This window comes from Ambystoma mexicanum, chromosome 3p (assembly GCF_040938575.1).
Source record: "Ambystoma mexicanum isolate Mex_15411 chromosome 3p, UKY_AmexF1_1, whole genome shotgun sequence".
Classification (NCBI taxonomy): domain Eukaryota; kingdom Metazoa; phylum Chordata; class Amphibia; order Caudata; family Ambystomatidae; genus Ambystoma; species Ambystoma mexicanum.
Window position 1 is genome coordinate 620707766 of NC_090925.1, and position 19218 is coordinate 620726983.

Here is a 19218-nt window from a genome sequence, read left to right on the forward strand (position 1 = left end):
GAAAAGTGGTCTTTCGTGGTCGTCTGTTTACCACTTCTATTCCTGAGAGGAGGCGGAGACTCTGGTCTGGAGAGTCCTACAGAGACTATTTGAAATCATTTGCAATGCGGAGCGCGCGCAGAAGTGGGCGAAAAGTGGTCTGTCGTGGTCCGTTGGGTGACGGAGGATTGAGACACCCCCCTCGCACAACTGCTGTGAGTCAACGGTATGGTCCAGGCATCGACCGACAAGCATCGATAAGCACCCACGGTAAGTGGCGAGTGGTGAGGGGACGTCTAAAAGTGGGTGATTCGAGTCATAATAGCGCTCAGTCCCGCAGTAAACCACCTGCTTTACCTCGCCACAAAGAAATGACGTCCAAGTTATTGAGAACTTTACAAGAAACTCAGGAGTGTGAGGAAGAGGACGGCCGTTGTCTCCGGAGCTCTCGACCCAAACTTGAGGGAGGCAAAACCCTCTGCCTACCACAGTATGGAAAGAGCATATTTACATCAAACCCCAAGCCCGCCCCCCAGGTCACCACCAAAATTGGGCGCCATAGCAATCAGCTGAGCAGTATGAAAAAAACACTGCCGCTTTGTGAACAACACAACATCAATACCCGCCCTTCCATACATGCACACAGCTCACCTGGAGGCTGTGGATCCCAGGAGGAGCTGGACGTGGGTGGAGTGGCCGCGTCGCCTCGGAGTCGGGAGCCTAATGCAAAGCTTCCGTCGCTGCAGCCCGTTGGTCCGGTTTCTGCCCGCTATTGCCTTCCGGAGGGAGGGTGGAGCGCGGCAGTTGACATGGAACCAGGCTGCAAGCGGCATGAGGCAAGCCGGTCGTCAAGTTCGAGGGAGAGACTCGTCACTGGGGCCGAGAATGCGGAGAGCAGCACACTCGCGAGCTGAGACATGGCGTCAGACGAGGCGGCTCGCAATGCAGTAGCGGCCTCGGCGAGAAAAGGGGCGGAGTCATCCTCCATGCAGAGCACGGCCGTTCAGGTTCATACGCCGGACGAAGGCCCGCCTGAAACAAACAACACGACAGCATCTGACTCAATTAACATCGAGACACCACTCAAGAAAGACTCTCAGATGCCCAACATCAAAAAGAGAGCCAGAGAGCATAGTGGGCACTTAGAAAGTGCAAGAACGAACAAAAAAAGAAATGGTTTTAGCCAGAAAAAAATCAATGGCTTAAAATATCAAACATCAGACAGAAAAAAGAAAAATAAAGACAATAGCATACCCAGACTTGGAACGACAAAAAAAACAAACAACAATGCAAATACTAACAGATTTTTTTAAAGCAAAATTGACAACAAAAAACAAAGATTACAAAGAACTTTCTGACGCGGAAATGTTGGCCACCGTCAAATAAAATTTCCCATGCTTCAAAAACGGGAAATTCGATGGGAAAATTGTGAAGCCATCACCACTCAAATCTCCCTTGGAGTTACCGAGTGGGGCCTTCGGGGAAAATCAGCCAGGATCCCACTCGTTGTGCACAAACGCCAACAAATCTAGCAAAGCTTCTCACATGGGCTCGCCGCAGCAACAGTCCCAGGGAGCAACGGTGAGAAAAGGGCCTGCGGATACACACCGCAGCAAGGAAAATCGCTTTCAAGGGTGGCCGGATCAATCAGAAGACACCATCGACTTGGACCCAGTCATAGAGAAGATCCGACCAACGTCCGAAAACAAAGACACCAATCCTCCTCAGCCTGTGAGTCCCGTGCAGCAACAAGACAAGTATTACAACAAGGAAGCCAATGCCAATGAAGACACGCACAGCGGCTTGACACACCCACCTCAACCATGCGAAGGAGAGACGACTGTAAACACTGCCCCCTTGGTCGACAAAACACTGGACAACAATCTGAATGAGGAAGAAGAAAAAGAACAAGACAAAAGTGTTGAGAAGAGGAGATCCTTCATAGAATGTGCCAGACACAGCGCTGCAAACAAACCACTCAGTCTTAGCAATGGATGCCAAACGCCAAGGCGCAGATTCAGCGAACATTCGCACATTGCAGGCAAGGTCAATGAAATGCAACCAGGCCCCCCGATGCCTGAAACACCATCAAAGAAAGCTGACTTACTGAGCATCATGTCGGCCATCTCAATAGCTTTAAATCCATTCTGCAAATTATATGAAACGCTCAATGAGACCACAAAGGATCAACAGCCAACGTTCGCCATGATCTTGACGAAAGTCATTTATCTGGAGGCCTTCATCGCAGCTAAAGAAGAGAACAACAGCTATGAAAATAAAATAGACAAACTGGCGAACCAGTTAATAGAAAAAATACCATCAACAATAGAAAAAAAAAAGACATCCAGGCCAACAAGCAGAACGATACTGCAGGAACCAAAGAGGCAGGTGCTCAAACAACACCTGCAACTGACTCAACGGAAAACATTGAAATAAAAAGTAGTCTAATACAACACGCTGATAAATCAGGTGCTGAAAGTGAATCAACTAACATGACAACGGACAACGGGAATACACCTGAGGTGTTCATGGTTCTAGATTTTTAAAAAAGTACCAATCCTATCACCATCAGTGGAACTACAGAAACGGCCTTTCTAATCTTTGACAAAGCACAGGCAAGGTGCAAGAAAATGCCGTCAGGCAAGATTCCCCTGCCAAATGAGAAACCAGCTAAGCCATCAAAGCAAAACAACAAGCAGGCACAAGTTCGCCTGGTAAGCACTGCTGATCGTAGTATCGTGTTGCAAGCCACTCACAGTCATTCTACTCACGCCAACACAACTCAATCGAAAGCAGAATCACCGAAATCTGCAGCGGAATTCCTAAAAGATGATAATCTAATGAACATCAGTGTTTACTCAGATGAAGACGAGCCACGCACAGTGTATGCTCCCAATCCAAAGAACAACAAGACCATATCAGTATCTGACAGCGAAATGCCATCAACATCTAAAGGAAAAGACATGACGACACACGTGGAACGAGACTTCGAAACTGTGGAAGAAAGGCGTAACCATTTAGCTCAGGTCTTCGGCCAAACAAAACCCTAGAGAGTGGAAGTCTCTTCCCGTGATAAACTTAGTGAAGAGAAATTACCACGTAGCTCCCCACAAAACGACAAAAACAAACCAACTGCTCATAAGAGAACCAAAACTTTGACTGCTAAATTAGCAAAAGACTCACAAGCAACACGCTTCGCTTCTGAAACAGAAGGTTTGCCGATTAAAACAAATAACAGGCGACACGAAAACACACGAAAAGACGATTGCAACGTTGAAATAAAGCCGAGAGACAAAACTGATTTGAATAGGAAAAAAGTCAGCTACAGATCAAGAACAGATACCAACGCAAGTCGCCATGAAGAATACCACAAATCAAAATGGACCGTGCAAATGGTGCAACGATCTAGCAACAAAGACGAGCTCACGCTGAACAGAAGAACAGTCATGGCAATACTGCACCAGGTGCCAAATCTCAAAGACATAACATCAGATGATTTACTCATAGTTGAACCATGGCATGAAAGGAGTAAAGCAGCAACTCTCTTGTACATAAGGTCTTATACCGTTTACAAGCAGATATATAAAAGCAAATCTGACATCCACAATCTCGGCTTCTATGTAGATACGATCACAGAAGAAGAGAAACAAAGGAACAAAGTGGATGAAAAACACAAGAAAAACGTCGGTTACACTGCACAGACAAAAACGTACGATAGAGACAATCAGAACTATCGTGAACAAAGACAAAACAGACATTACTTACCACAAAGTAAGCGAAATCTCTCAAATCAATCTCGCAGTAAAGAAGATCAAAGAAAGAGCACACAAGTAATAGACAACCCAGAAACCTCAAGGAAATCAAATCACGCAAATGACGACATCTCAGATAGAGATCGCCAGGCACAGGAAAAATCCTATAAAACAAAAAGAACCTTCTCACAAACCACACACAACAGTTATATACCTCAGGTCACGCCCACACAGGCCGACAACAAACAAGGAATTTGGGCCTGGCTACTAAAAGCTCTTACCATGCATCGACACAAATAGCAATCCATTGACAGAGAGCGCAATCCACCAGCAACACTTCAACATGAAAATCATCATCGCAAAGTGCGACTCTGTTGGTGGAACACCAGAGGGCATTCACACTTAACAGTTCCAGGAGATGTCAACCTAGGGCAATACGACATCATGTGTCTCCAGGAGACATGGTTAACAAGTGCCCCAACCCTAGAGGGTTTCGAGATAACAATGGCCCCAGCAGCCAAGGGACATCTAGGGCGACCAATGTCTGGGCTCTTGATCGCATGCCGTACCGGAAGTGGACTCTCCATTGGCCCGACCGTGACTGCAAACCTGTCCCTCCTGGCAGTAAGTGTCACATGGAAACAGGAAAATAACACAGAAGAACCAGAAAGCACCATAATTGTCATCAATGCATACTGGAATCCAGCAGCAATCAATGGTGAAAACTTCATCACCATGTGTGAACAAGTAATAGATGAAGCTATCTCCAAGCTGTCAGTGTCCTCGCTACTGATATGCGGTGATCTTAATGCCGTATGTAACACCAAGAAGAGCCCACGAACAAAAAAACATCTAACAGCCGCAGAACAGCGAGGTAAAACTTGGCTTGACCTGACTTGTTCAAGAGACCTGCATAATCTCGATTTCGCCTTTCTGCAACAAAATTGAATACCGACATGGGAACGCGCTGAAACGAGCGAGACTATGGACTACATATCTGTCTCCAAATCACTGCTAAGTGCTACCACGTCTTTTAATGTGCGTCGAACAGCAGCCAGTGACCACAACCTCTTGGAAACCAGTTGGACAATAAACAGTGCAAAAACAAGGGCTCAAATATGGACATCGAAACTAATACTAGAGGAACGAGACTCAAACTGAGCACAGACGCAATCAAAAATCTTACGCAAAGATACAAATACGCAGCACACCCAGCCGAGCTTAATGTAGTCGATTACCAACCGCTGTTAGTGGCATATCAACAAAAGAAAACAAGTTCAAAAATCGTAGCTGGTATCAAAAAACATACTTACAACAGTGACATAGTGATAAGAAGATGTGAGCATAGAAAAGCCATGAAACATGCAACTAGACTCACGCCAATTGAGCATGTGAAGAACGCCCAAAAATCGTTAAAATCAGAATACAGAGCCTGGATACGAGTGCATCGAGACAAACTGTATCAGCAAGATGTCGAAGACATAACAAAAGCGCTAACAACAAACAACGCAAGAGACTTTTGGTCCCTACTAAGATCAACAGAACAGTCAGAGGAGAACCATATGACCAACAACATTTCACAACTCACATGGGAAACACACTTCGCCGAAGTGTACAAATCAGTCACATTCGAAAATAACGTGAAACATCAACATCAAGAAGTACAGTGGATCAATCTAGAAGACAAAGACGACATTCGGGAGATCATCAAGAAACTTAAAAATTCAAGAGCGCCCGGAACTGACGGAATCACCAACTTTGAACTTAAAGCACATGCTGAAGAATGGGTCATTTTCATCAGTGAAGTCTTTCGACGCTGTGCAGAATCAAGCTCGGTACCAAAATCATGGACTTCAGCAACAATAATTCCTATATACAAAAAGGGAGACATAAAGGATCCCACAAACTTTCGGCCGATAGCCTTACTAGACTGCATCGGTAAAGTCTTCGGGTCATTACTCTTAAGAAAATTCCAAGCCTGGGCAGCCACAGCAAAGTGTAACGACCACCTACAATCGTACTTCAAAAAAAATGCGGGAACAGCAGGTAACATTCTAATCTTCAGCATATTGAAAAGCAGAGCTCTGCAGTCTGGTCAGTCACTATTCGTGGTATTCATCGACTTTACACAAGCGTTCGATCGCAATCGAAATACATCGTCTCTGGACAAAGTTAAGAGAATGGCAATGTCCGGACGACATACTGGCCCCAATACAAGCCTTGCATCACAACACCTCGATGAGTGTGTCTGAGTCGCAAGGGAGAGCTATCTGACGAAATTCCAAGTTCCCGTGGAGTGAAACAAGGTTGCCCTTTAGCGTCAGCCTTATTCTTAGCCTACATAGGTGATCTCCAGATCCAAACAAGCAGCACACGGGCATTTCTGCCGAAAATGGGAAATTCTTCGATAGAACGGCTCCTATACGCAGATGATCTCACATTATTTGACCAGACCCCGGTAGGCCTACAACACCAGCTTAACGGCCTACAAGAATATGCAAGGGAAATTTTTTTAGAAATCAACAAAGGGAAAACCAAGGCAATGATCCTACAGAATACAAGGAAGAAAACCATCAATTTTAAGTGGTCCCTCGAAGACGCTAAAATTGAAATTGTCCAAGACTTGACAGCACTAAAACAGAAATAACTATGCAAACTGTCATGTTCAACAAGATCAAAAAGCTAGCAGCTCAAGCAAAGGTAATAGACCGCAAATTTGGGAAATTCTCATTAAAGCCTTCAATTAATTTTTACAAAATGAAAGTTGTGCCTGCAACAACATATGGAGCAGAAGCCATGCCGACCATTCCAAAAAACATCTGGCTCAAGCTTGAAGGTACATTTTGGAGATCGGTGCTCAAATTACCGACCTCGATTTCTGGGGTAGCGATAAGACACGAGCTGAGCCTTCAGTCCATGCAATGTACAGTTTCCTGCAACACACTTATGCTCTACAGAAAATGCAGAATGATCGAGGGCAACGGGATCTACAGCCTGATCAAGCGCGTGATAGATTCAGGCAAATCTGAAATGCTATCAACTTGGCAGAAAGAGAACATCTGTCTCCTGGACTCTATTGCCTCAGATGAAGACAAACTGATCCACAATCCATGTAGAATATTATGAAAACTGAAGGAAGCAGATTGGTCTAAGACAACGGAACAAGCCTCAGCTCAAAGGCTTGGCGCACACCTTCCTGGCAATACAAGAAAATTAAACGAAGTACAAAACTACATTAAGATCTTCCCAAATAAATGGGCTCGGAATCCGATTCTAAGAGCACGTCAATCTTTTTTGCACAAATGAGATCCTACACATAAGAGGACTTTCCCCAACTGCAAACTGCCGTTTTTGCCACGACACGGAGCCACCGCCAGAAGAAACAATTCGGCACCTGTTAACGACCTGTCACGCGACGCATGCTTTGAGACAGAAGTATTTCGTGCATGTAGCAACGAAGGAGCAATTGATGGAAGAACCGACATGGTGGTGTCGACTCATTGGTGGTGACAAAACCAGCTGGCAAATAACAGCCAAAATGCTTGAATACATCGTGACTGTTCTATTACAAGACAGGGAATCCTCCACAGAGTCCGAGCCTAACACAGTCAACAAACTGCAGTTGACTTGAACTTATGTCCGAGAGACAATTAAGAGACAAAATGAAACAGGAAAATATTGTAAAAATCTAAGTTTGATTAAAACAATAAAATAAATAAATAAATAAATAAAAAGGTTCCACATTCTGAACCCTGCACCAGTCGCAGAACTTTCTCCAACGGCAAGGGTACAGGGACTTTGTTGCAGGCCGTCTGGCCGAAAGCAACACCTCCATCAAGTCTTCAGGGAGGTCCCAATCCACATAACTTAACCTTTCAGAAGCCAAGCGTGAAGGTTGAGGGATCTGACCTCTGGATGAAGAACCTGACCCCCCCTCCTGTGAGAGCAGATCGTCTCGGTAGGGAAAACGGCATGGAGGGCAGATAGACAAGTCGAGAATGTCCGGGTACCATGTTCTCCGGGCCTATGCCGGAGCAATGAGGATCATACGGGAACCGAAACTCCGTAGCTTCTGCAGCACTTGCGGGATGACAGGGAATGGAGGAAACGGATACAGCCGTGGGAAGGACCACTTGACCGTGAACACGTCACCTAAGGCTCCTCTTGGAAGAAATTCCCGTGAGCAGAAACTTTCGCACTTCCGGTTGACACTGGTGGCGAAGAGATCCACTTGTGGGGTCCCCCAAAGGGCGAAGATCTCCAGGAGAACCTCCTGAGCCAGCTCCCACTTGTGAGAGATCGCGGTCTGCCTGCTCAGCGCGTCCGCCGTCTCTTTTTCGTCTCCGGCCAGATGAACTGCCGAGATTGAAATTTCCTGCTGGATGGCCCAGAACCAGAGCTGCATCACCTCCCTGCACAGAGGAAGTGACCCCCCCCCTTTTTGTTGAAGTAGTGCATGGGCATTGTGTTGTCTGTCAGAATCAGGACATTCTTCCCTCGCACAGTCGGCAGAAAAGCCTTCAGGGCAAGCCTGACGGCCCTCAGCTCCAACAGATGGATCTGGAGTCTGGACTCCGACGGAGACCAACGACCGCTGACTGTCAACTCGTTGGCATGAGCACCCCATCCCGTGAGAGATGCGTCCGTCACGATCGTCACCTCTGGCCAGGGTAGCCAAAACAGAGCCCCCTTCATCAGATTGCCTTTGACGCCCCACCACAGAAGGTCCTGGCCGATGAAGGGCGGCACCTGAACGGGGTCCGACATCATGCCCGAGGACTGAGACCACTGCATCTTGAGAGCCCACTGCAGAGATCTCATCCGCAGTCGAGCCTCTGGCACCGAAAGTATGCAGGATGCCATGAGGCCGAGCAACCTCAAGAACTCGAACGCCGGGAGACTTGAAACGTGTGCACCATCAGCAGAATGTGATGAGCCCTCACCTGGGGAGGGAAACACTGCCCCAGGGTTGTGTCGAGCACTGCTCCTATGTACTGGAGCCGCTGTGTTGGCTTCAAGTGGGACTTCTTTAAGTTGAGGGAGAAGCCCAGCCTGTGAAGGGAGTGGCAGGTGACTGAAAGATGATCCACGACTTTCTCGGGAGAGCGCACCCTGATCAACCAATCATCCAGGTAGGGGTAGACGTGAATCCCCTCCCTTTCCCGAGATACGCTGCCACCACCACCATGAGCTTGGTGAAAACCCTTGGGGCGGAGGTCAATCCGAATGGCAGGACCCAAAACTGAAAGTGTGAGTCTCCAACCGCGAACCTCAGGTACGTCTTGTGCTTGGGATGAATCGGCACATGAAAGTAAGCGTCCTTGAGGTCGAGAGACACCAACCAGTCTTGAAGTTGAAGGGCCTGGAGGACTTGAGAGAGAGTAACCATCTTGAACTTGTCCATCCTGAGGAGCTTGTTCAAACCACGCAAGTCCATGATGGGTCTCAATCCCCAGTCTTTCTTTGAAATAAAAAAATAATGGGAATACCATCCCTTGTTCCTCTCCGCTACAGGCACCAGTTCTATGGCGCCTTTCTCCATCAGGGATTTGATTTCCTGCGCAAGGAGCGGATGCGGACCCTTCAAAGAGAGATTCCCTGGTGGATTGTCGTGAGGCCTCTGTCGGAAAGGAAGACAGTAGCCGTGGGCTATGATCTCCAGAACCCACACATCTGAAGTAATGGCACGGCATTCTACAATATGCTGCGCCAGCCTTCCCCCAACCGGTGAACCATGGGACATGGCCTCATGACTGAGCTGAAGCGGTTGCGGCAGTGCCTGAGGGCAAAGAGGCAACTGCTCAAGCGGCCTTGGCACCTCGAGTACCTTGTTTTCCACCTCTGGTACTTCTATGTTGGCCCCTTTGACATGCAGCTCCCCTCGATCTACCAAAGGAAGAGTAGTATCGAAAGGATCCTCCCCTCCATTGCTGTCCCCTAGGACGAAAAGGCGGAGGTTGGCGAACTGCAGCGCTCAACGACTTCGCTGCAGCTTTGGAGGTCTGCAACCTCTCAAGGCTCTCGTCAGCCTTGCTGCCAAAAAGATGGTCACCATCAAGGGGCATGTTGAGAAGCCGGGCCTGCACATCAGGAGCAAACCCTGACTTCCGCAACCACGCAAATCTGCGCATCACGGTGCTCGCCACCATGGACCGGCTGACAGTCTGCCACGTCCAGACCCGACTGAACGGATTCACACATGGCATCCTTGCCATCCTGTACCAGAGCAAGAAAGCCATCGCGTTCCTCCCCCTCGGGGATATGTTCAGCCGCCAATGAAACACAATTCCACACAGTATGAGTGAAACGTGCTAAGGCACACACAGAGTTGGCTGCCTTCAAAGCCATACCCACTGAAGAAAAGACTTTCTTCGCCCAACCGTCAGAACGTTTGTTGACCCCATCAGGAGGGATGGTAGGGTACGACACCTTTTTTGCTGGGGCTGTAGCCGCCCGCACCACCAAACTCTCTGGAGTAGGGTGCATGGACAAGTAGCCGGGGTCGCCACTGGCTGGGCAGTACTTTTTCGGCAACGACTTACCCACTGCCGGGAGACTGTCCGGAGCAGTCCAAGCCGCCGCCACCCTTCGTTGCAAAGCCATATGGAATGGCAGTACCGGGTCAGTTGGTGGACCTTGGTCCAAGATATCTGTCAGGTCATCCTGCAGAAAGTCTACTGGTGGCGCAGACCACCCCAAGTACTCGGTCACCCTCGACATCAGCCGCCTGTAAGAAGAGTCAGCATGCGTACCAGGCTCAGGCCTGCCAAACCCAACCTCAGGGGAGGTTTCAAGACCACTGTCAGGAATCGAGGGTGGAAGCTGTGGGATCGATGGACGCTCTAGTCCTCACCCATCATGGCTGCCTCCACTATAAATCTAGGCCCCGCCTCCAGCTCGGCGCGTTGTATCTGTGTATTGCCTACACTTCTACCAGCGCTCAGAGTTGCTCGTAACTTTCTTTCCGAGTTTTCCTTCACGCTCTCGTTTTCGGCGTGAGCTTGTTTTTTCTCCTGTGTCCCTCTCCCCTTTCTGTCCGCTCTGTGTTTTTGTTCTATGTGGTTTTCGTAACCGACTATCTGTGTTCTGCCTTTCTCGCTCGCGACCCCTTTCGCGCTCCGCTTCTTGCTTACCTTCCTGTTTACTTTTTCTCCGCTTGCGAAACCCTTCGCACTCTGCTCCTCGCTCTGCCTTCCTGATTCCTTTTTCTCCGCTCGTGATCCCTTTCGCGCTCCGCTCCTTGCTTACCTTCCTGTTTACTTTTTCTCTGCTAGCGAAACCTCTCGCACTCTGCATCTTACTCTGCTTTCCTGAAACCTTTCTCTGCTCGCGATCCCTTTCGCGTTCCATTCCTCTCTTAGCCTTCCAGTTAACCATTTCTCTGCTAGCGAAACCTTTCGCACTCTGCTCCTCGTTGTTACCTTCCTGTACCTTATACCGCTTGCGGCACTTATCAGTTTCCGTGTCCGAGGCATCTGGCACTCCAGGCATTCTACAGTGTCCTGACTTTGGAGAAAGCCCTCGCTTTTCGATCCATCATTCCTGAATCTTCATTTCAGCCTGGGAGAACCTGCCTTATACCTTGCCTTAGGAACCACTCCTCACCTTGCCTGCAGATCTTCATTCAAGGGTTTTTTCTGCCGTTCCGGCTTTTTCCCTTGGGCACCGAGGCTGGCCCACTGGGAGCCCCTCACGGCAGGTTTCCACTACTGCCAAGGTGGCCTCCGGAGGGGCCAGACCTTACTTGCACGATAAGAAGGTTAGAACACCTAAGGATCTTATCTCTACCAAGAAGAAGGAACGTCCCCGAATCCGGACTACGGTAAAGGACTCAGCATCAGAAGATTCAGGTGAGGAGAAGGGGGAGGTGGAGCCGAAGTCTGACAACCACTGGCGTCATGCAAAGACTGACGTAAGTCTTCAATCTGGCTATGACCAGACAATATCTCGCCAGGAACCTCACCCGGAACCAAACCTTCCTTAGACCCTTCCTCCACCTCCACCAAATCCCTGGAGGAGGGCACAGAAAAAGGCTCAAATATAGGTCTCGCTGACTTCTTCAGGGCCTTCCTCAAGGTTTCCACCGAAGCATGGGGTACCTCCGATAAAGCATCCTCGAAAGGCGTTGACAGAATTGGCGTCGACATCTAGCGTGACGCTGATGGCTTCGACACAGGCCTCGAGGGCAGAGCCTCGAGAGTCACTCGACGGACATGGCGCCGATGGTGTCGACGTCTTCTTCGAAGACCTCACAGCCTCCGACGGTCTCGAGGGATCGAGGACCAGGACCTGGAGCGGGCATGACTAGAGCGATCCACCTTGTCCGATCGGGACCTCGAAGGCGCCCGATGATCGCGTCAACCACCCGAGCCTGAAGGCGTGCGAGCGGTGGCCCTAGTACGTTCCCCGCCGGCTTCTTTCAAAGGCGCAGATGGAACGGAGCCCTGCGATTGAAACATCACCATCATCTCTGTGCAAAAGGCATCCCGTTCCGCAGGAGTAGAGTGCTTGTTGGGACAAGCAACCCGCCGACAGGCAGAGTCCTCGGACGAGGAAGGCGACCGGCGACGGCACTTCCGCGAGTGCCTCGAAGAGGCAGAGGAATGGCGGGACCCACTCCGGGACCGAGACCCCCCTGGACCTACGCCGACGATGTGGAGAGTCGCCTCTCGAATCGTCAGTTGAAAGCCCAGCGGATTTCGACTTTCGGGGCTTGGAAACCCTACCGACACAAAGCTTCTTCTTCCTCTCCCGCAAGGCCTTCGACATAAGCGACTGGCAATCGTCACAGTCATCCGTGGCGTGGTCCTCACCGAGGCACCAGAGGCAGGCGTCGTGCGGGTCCGTCAGCGATATCTTGGAACCGCAGTCCCGACACTTCTTGAAACCCGGCTGCGGGGTGGAAGAAGACGAAGACATGACTTCACAAACAACAAGTTCGATAGAACTGATAGAAACTCAGAAGAACCGAGGCGTGCCGAGGTCTCCGAAGCGAACATGTTCGCAGAAAAAACGGAACTGAGGCTACCGGCGTCCTACTTTTAACATCCAGTGACTTCGGCTCGACGGAGGCCCTCGAGGACAGCGTATCGACGTCATCGACGCAGAAAATGTTCAGAAGCAGCACAGCTGTGGTGATTTCCTGTCATAGATATGGAATACATCGCAGGAACCAATCCCCTCGAAAGGGTCTTAGGGAGCTCCTCTGCGGAGGAGTCCATGTCTCCAAGAAGGGAGTCTCTCCCCGTGAGGCCCCACTTGCTGCCACCCCAAGAGAGAATGTTGCATAGCGGACTCATCTCCCTAGCCTCACAAGGAACGGCTCCCCTCTGGGGAGAAGTGACTGAATCCCACGATTCGACACAATAGCTAAAATCAACAAAGCAAGGAGGACTTAAACACAAATGCCACCCATTAGCATTATCAACCTATAAAGACCTGGGTCTTCTCCAGTAAATACCTCTTAAATAATGTAGCTTTTGCATTGTTCAGATAATTTCTCGACCATCAAAAAATATGCTGAGATTGCTTTGCCTTGCTCTCTCCTCCGCCCTCAGCATTTTGAAACTGCCAAAAATGGAGTAGACATGCAAAATAAGCAACCAACATAATGCTGCATAGCCTTCTTTCTTCTGCTACTCTATCTCTGTACTTCCCCTTCCTTGATGCCCTTTACCATCAGCACTTTGAGAAGGCATTAGAGTGGGAAAAGTGGGAAATAATCAAGCATAGTTTAAGGTATATGAAAGATAAGCACTTACACTTAGATGGTCGGATATGTCATCCTCATCTCCATCCTCCCGATTGTCTTCAATTTCGTCCATCACTTCAGCCTTTGCCTCTGCTACCAACTCTCTCAAAGCACGATTACTGTTGACTTTACTCACAAAGGGGTGCTAAAATCAAGAGATCAAGTGATGAAAACCTTTAATGCCAGCATTCTTTAACCTATTCAGCACCGCAGATTCGGACATCAACCATCACAAGAGGAATGCATTATTTCCAGGCAGCATGTACTGCCACACTTACCAATACACGCTTCTTCTGCAGTTTTATTTGAATAATCCTGCATTGAGGCTCCTCACGGTTATGCCAAGACAGTAAGAAAACTCTGGTATGTGTTGTTTGATCGTTCGGTTCTGCAACTTTACTGTGTGTGCTTAAGGTCCTGTTGGAGGAGTACGGATTTGAAATGCAAATGCCATCTGGGTTAAACAGAAAGTTGGGGCAGGGGGGTCTGTGTGATGATAGGTGATAACATGACTGCAAAAGATCTGTCAAAAGGCAGATCTCAGAAGTAATCACAACGATGAAATGTGTTGCAACTTGGCAGGTCAAGCCACTCAGGTTAATTTCTTAAAGGTCAACACACGAAAAAAGATCTATGCTTTAATAGATTACATTCACCCATATATGACAGACTATCAGTGTTCATATAAGAAGGCAGAACTAACAGCAAATGTCCAGGAAGTGGCAAAAAACCTACAAGTCAACAAAGTGCCATTTGCATCAGAAAACATGTTCAGTGACCTTGGGGAGAGGGAGAAGCATGCTTTTTATTCGGTGTCATTTTCGGTCAGTTTGCATCTTTATCTGTAACTTGAGGCAAACATCTGCACAGAAAGCAGGGACATGTACAGTCATCCGGTACAGATTGCCACATGAGGCGTGTTAGTTCTCATGAAGCTATGCTGTTCTTTTTAGATGGCCATGAAGAGAAGATCCGCGCCTGAAAAGATAGACTTTAGATTCTGCGCATGTCGGACCCATGTCTTCTCTGCACCTATTGCCTGTATGACACACACCAACGATCTGTTTGGGTCTCTTATGCTCAGGTAAGCGCCTGCTGTACTCTAGCACTAGCTCCATTATGGTGCAGCGGGACAAAGCCAGGGAACAGATTTAGGACGAAGCCAGCAGGTGTAAAGCTGGCAGCATCCTCAACACTCACAGCACTACCAGGCCTGGACTGAAAGTGGAGGGGAGTAGCGCACACCACACTGCTTTGAGCAATTACTTTTACGCAGCCTCCTACTCGGTTAGAATCCTGTAATAGGCGGGGCAGAAGGCACACCAACACACTGAGCATCCTCTCAACATTGCTCTTCCTATAATAGGTGAACAAAAACAGTTTACACCACTGGGAACACTTTCCTTAGCTGGATTGTTTGCACCACGTCCGGAAATAAAAAAAGAAATCAGCAATACATTGGAAAACTTAAAAAGAAGTACTGTGTCTTTTTTTTAAAATTTCAGATGGATACAAGAATTTGTCTTCCAACTAAAGTTAGGATTATTAGCTACAGAGTTGTACAAATTACATAGGAGTTCCGACAAAGTTATTTAATAGCATACCAAAATAATAGAGCCCAGACGGTCCATTCTATGAAAAGCTTCTATTGGAAACCACCTCAAGTCAGGCCAGTGACCTCCACCCCCGAACCCTAACTAATTCTTACCTCTGAACAATCACCCCACGTACCACCCAACTAACAAGTTGTTTGTTCATTAAGCAAAAGATTTTGCCCTGCAAACACTGTCTGGACTCTTTTTATTCACTGCTACTCTAGTTAGTGCATCTGTTTCGACTACTCAAAGGTATTATTATATTTTTATAGTACAAACCTAGCTTTGGAGCAACAGAGCACTGTGCAGGTCATGGAGAAAAACATTGGTAGAGAGAATTGAACCCTTCAACAAGAAACTATTAGACACAATTATCAGAGTACAATAAATGGATGGGGATGGAGGTGTGAAGTCTTGGGAGGTATTTTCTACAAGCACAAAAAAATACTGCATATGGGCTTGTCAGCCACTCGTGGCACTTTGTAACGTTACATCCATACCTCCAAAAGCTGAGCTGCAGTCGGACGGGTCTCAGGATTCTTATCCAATGCGATCCTTAGGAAATCACTGAACTCACGTGACCTTCCAAAACACAATAATTGCAAGCCAAGGTCAGGACACAATAGTAAGAGTAAACATCACACATTTTTTAGCATGCACCAAAAACCGAATTTTATTTTCCCATTTTGCTGATCATTATCCTTGTGATAGAAGTAAAATTGTACATTTTTTCATTGACGTTCGAGGAATAAGTGGCCTGCCAGCCAAGTTGACCAGTGATTCATGTAAAGCAAAATCAGTGCGGCAGATCATCCACTAAGCTATTTTATCTTGGCGACGCCAGACTTTAATGTGATTCAGTTTGAAATTGAAATCTCATGGTATTTATTGAAAATAGTATAGGCATTTCCAAATGAAGGTTGTTAGTGTATGCTAGTCTGAAGAAATAACACTGACTGGAGGGAAAAAAGACTGGACAACATGTGGAGATTAAACCATCAAAGAAAATGTGCTTCATTGACTGCAAATGTTAACATAATAGTATAGGTACTTGCAGGATAACGCATGCCTCTATGATGTCATTAAACAGAAAGCTGATACCAATATCACGACCTGACCAATCCTTAATACGTATGGTGCTTAATAAGAATCCAACTTGCGTTTATGAGGACTCTGTTTACTCAGCCCATTAACTATTCACAACATTTGGGATCCCTAATAGCCAATGCTTAATTTGTTAAAAAAAAAGAATAAGTGCCAGGCACCATATATTTTCCAGCATTCCTGTGACACTGCGGGCGGGCAGCTCCCCACCACTGCTTTCATCACCCATAGCTGCTCCAACAGTGTCCACATCATATTTGGGGTTCCACAACAGCCCCCACCTGCTCATTCTGGTTGATGGATGCACTATCGTCACCACCTCATAATTAAATTGAGCCTTAGACAATAAGTGCCGGGGCTTCAAAATAAGTGCCAGGGCTGAGCACTGGCAAACACCCCCTTATTCCACACCAAACTGATTGGGGCACAAAAGGCATGACTTACGTCATAGGTGTTACAATGCTGACTGTACTGACTGAAGAAAAGCAGAAGAGAGCAGGATCAGCTAGAAAGAAAAACAAGCATTGGCAATGTCAACAGTTAGGGCTTTTTGTAGACATGGGAAAGGCACTTGCCAGGCACTGCTGCAGTGGTATTAACTGGCCATTGATGGTAGCAGGTACAAAATGGTGCGAGTCCCTGGGCATCTAATAGCAGTGCCTGTCAAATGCCTAGTACTTAAACACAAGGCAAAACTGTTGGCTTTGCGATGCTTATTTTTAATAGGACTTCAGTGAAGGACACGCATAATGCTTATAAACGGAGTGTCTGAAGGAAGACCAGGTTAAGACATTTAAATTACACCAGCAGCAGGTTTATCTAAGGAAGGCATGGTATTAACAGAAAAACAGGCACAAGTGACCACAGTTCAAGGGTGTTTATTGAACTTCAAAAAGAATTTGAAAAAAGCCCATCTAATCCTAAATCTACAGATGGGAGCAAGCTACAACCATCAAATAATAGCTGCAGTCCTAGTGGTGTCTTGTCAAAATAAAAGGGCCTATACTAATAAACCAATTGCCAATCCTTACCTCTAAATACACAAAGTGTAGGAAACAGTGTTACAAAAAAGAAAAACGTGTTCACAAAATGATATCTCAGGCTGTTCAGGCCGTTGGCCTCCTTCACCCACGTTTTCAGCACGGGACATGGCGGTATACTCGAGTTTAGCACAGTGTCTGTCTTCTCTAGCACGAGGATACATTTCAATCGTTAGCATCAGGGCCTTCTGTGCCCAAGTCTCTTCTCAAAGTCTCTTCTTTGAGAGGGCCTGCTGCGACAAACAAACATTATGTTATTTTCCACTCAGAACTTCACACATACTCAATTTCTCAGGTGATTCATGATTCTCCTTGGACCCCCCCCCTCAGCTGGGCTTAGATCCCCATTAATACAAACTTTGTAGGATTTTCATGTGTGCCAATCCTTGGGTGATACTATTCACCGTGGATCCCCCTCAGCCGGGCTCAGATCCTCTTTAACACAAAGTTGAATTAATCTCCTTCCGCCGTGCTCGGACCAATTAACTTTTTAACACAAACTTGCTTCAACCAAAAGCTCTCAGCTGATCTCCCTCCACCGGCCTCGGACCAACTTAATCTACTTTGTTATCAACTTTATTTACGTTATTAGCATTGAAGACTTTCGATTGTGCACAGGATTTTGCTTGACCCGTTGCAGGACCACATTGATTCACAATTCTTTGACAACAATTTTGACACTCTTTCCGTTAGATACCTTACAGAGACTTTCGAATGAGAACCTCACGCAGTGCGGGACCACTCTGTCTAAGGCAGTGGTCTTCAAACTTTTTTGGCTCGGGCCCCCCCTGAGCCAAGTTTAGGCAGGCCGGGCCCCCCTAAAAGTGCTGGATGGACAGTATGTAGAAATCGATATGAACTTTTGCGTGCCATCACCGCACCCTACTCCCAGTACAGACCCTGGGCTCTCCCCCACCCTACTCCCACCACTATCCCAGTGCTGCCGCCCATCCTGCTCCCACCACAGTCCCATAACAAACATACACACATCCATACACATTTAAATAAAAAATAAATCGCCATAAACGTACCTTCTGCAGGGGCCTGCGCGTGGTTGCTATAATGCCCCGCTCCAGGTTGCTCTGCCCGTATGTGCGAGGAGGCGCAGGAGCACCCCCTCGCACATACATACATGCAGTGCCCCAGCCAGCATTTCCAATGAGCTATGCAAGGCTGGCGAAGCAAAACACCCCCAACGTTGCATGGCTCAGTGGTCATGTGCGGCTGGGGAAATTAACTGTCAAAGGCAAACAGTGTTTCCCTTTGACAGTTCAGCTGGCCCAGGAGCACTCCCTCAGCTGGATAAAGCAGCTGAGGGAGTGCTCAGTGTTTCACTGCGCTAGCTCGTCGGCTCCTCCATAATAGGTGAGGTGGCCAGTGGGTGGATGCCTCCTCACCCATTATGGATGAGTCGGGAGGCTTGGACTGGCCTGTAGGGCAATAGGGCGATGACTGTACCAAAAATGCAAAATGCTAGTGCAGGCCAATCAAAATGGGCCACTTTTTTTGGCCAATGTGGGCCAGTTTGAGGAGTTGCTTCACTATGCAGCTAGTAGTTTTGACCATTGTTGCTGAATAAATATTCTTTAAATATCACAATTTGTTTACATTTGAATAAAAAACAACCCCTTGGGTACTATTCAGTCTGTGACTAAAGGACTGAATATCCATTTGCAACTGCTGGCCATGCTTTCATTGGCGCCTAAGACCGTTTTATGGTTCATGTGATATTCCCCCTCCCATTGCCTCCAATCTAAAAAAAATATTCTTTTTTTTGTTTTTTTTTTTACACATTTCATGCTGGGCTCTGGCGCCCCCCTAGGAGGCAGGGGCGCGCCCCACAGTTTGAAGACCTCTGGTCTAAGGTATCATATCTTGGCTTCAAAGTTTTATCACTCATCTGTTTAATTTTACAAGCATTATCGCATACGCTTCATACAAAGTTCGTTTCAGCATTCACTATACAATGATGCAACCTTAGCTTCAACACATAACGG

At 47.4% G+C, this 19218-nt stretch overlaps 1 protein-coding gene across 1 annotated transcript in view; it reads right to left on the reverse strand.

The window, feature by feature from the left end:
• STK10 (serine/threonine kinase 10) overlaps positions 1–19218 on the reverse strand; it is a 967310-nt gene that overhangs the window by 253423 nt on the left and 694669 nt on the right. Inside the window, exons 7-8 of the mRNA XM_069651382.1 lie at positions 15578–15659; positions 13493–13627 (exon numbers count right to left, since the gene is read on the reverse strand). Coding sequence (XP_069507483.1) covers positions 13493–13627; positions 15578–15659 — 217 coding nt within the window. The remainder of the gene's footprint in view (positions 1–13492; positions 13628–15577; positions 15660–19218) is intronic.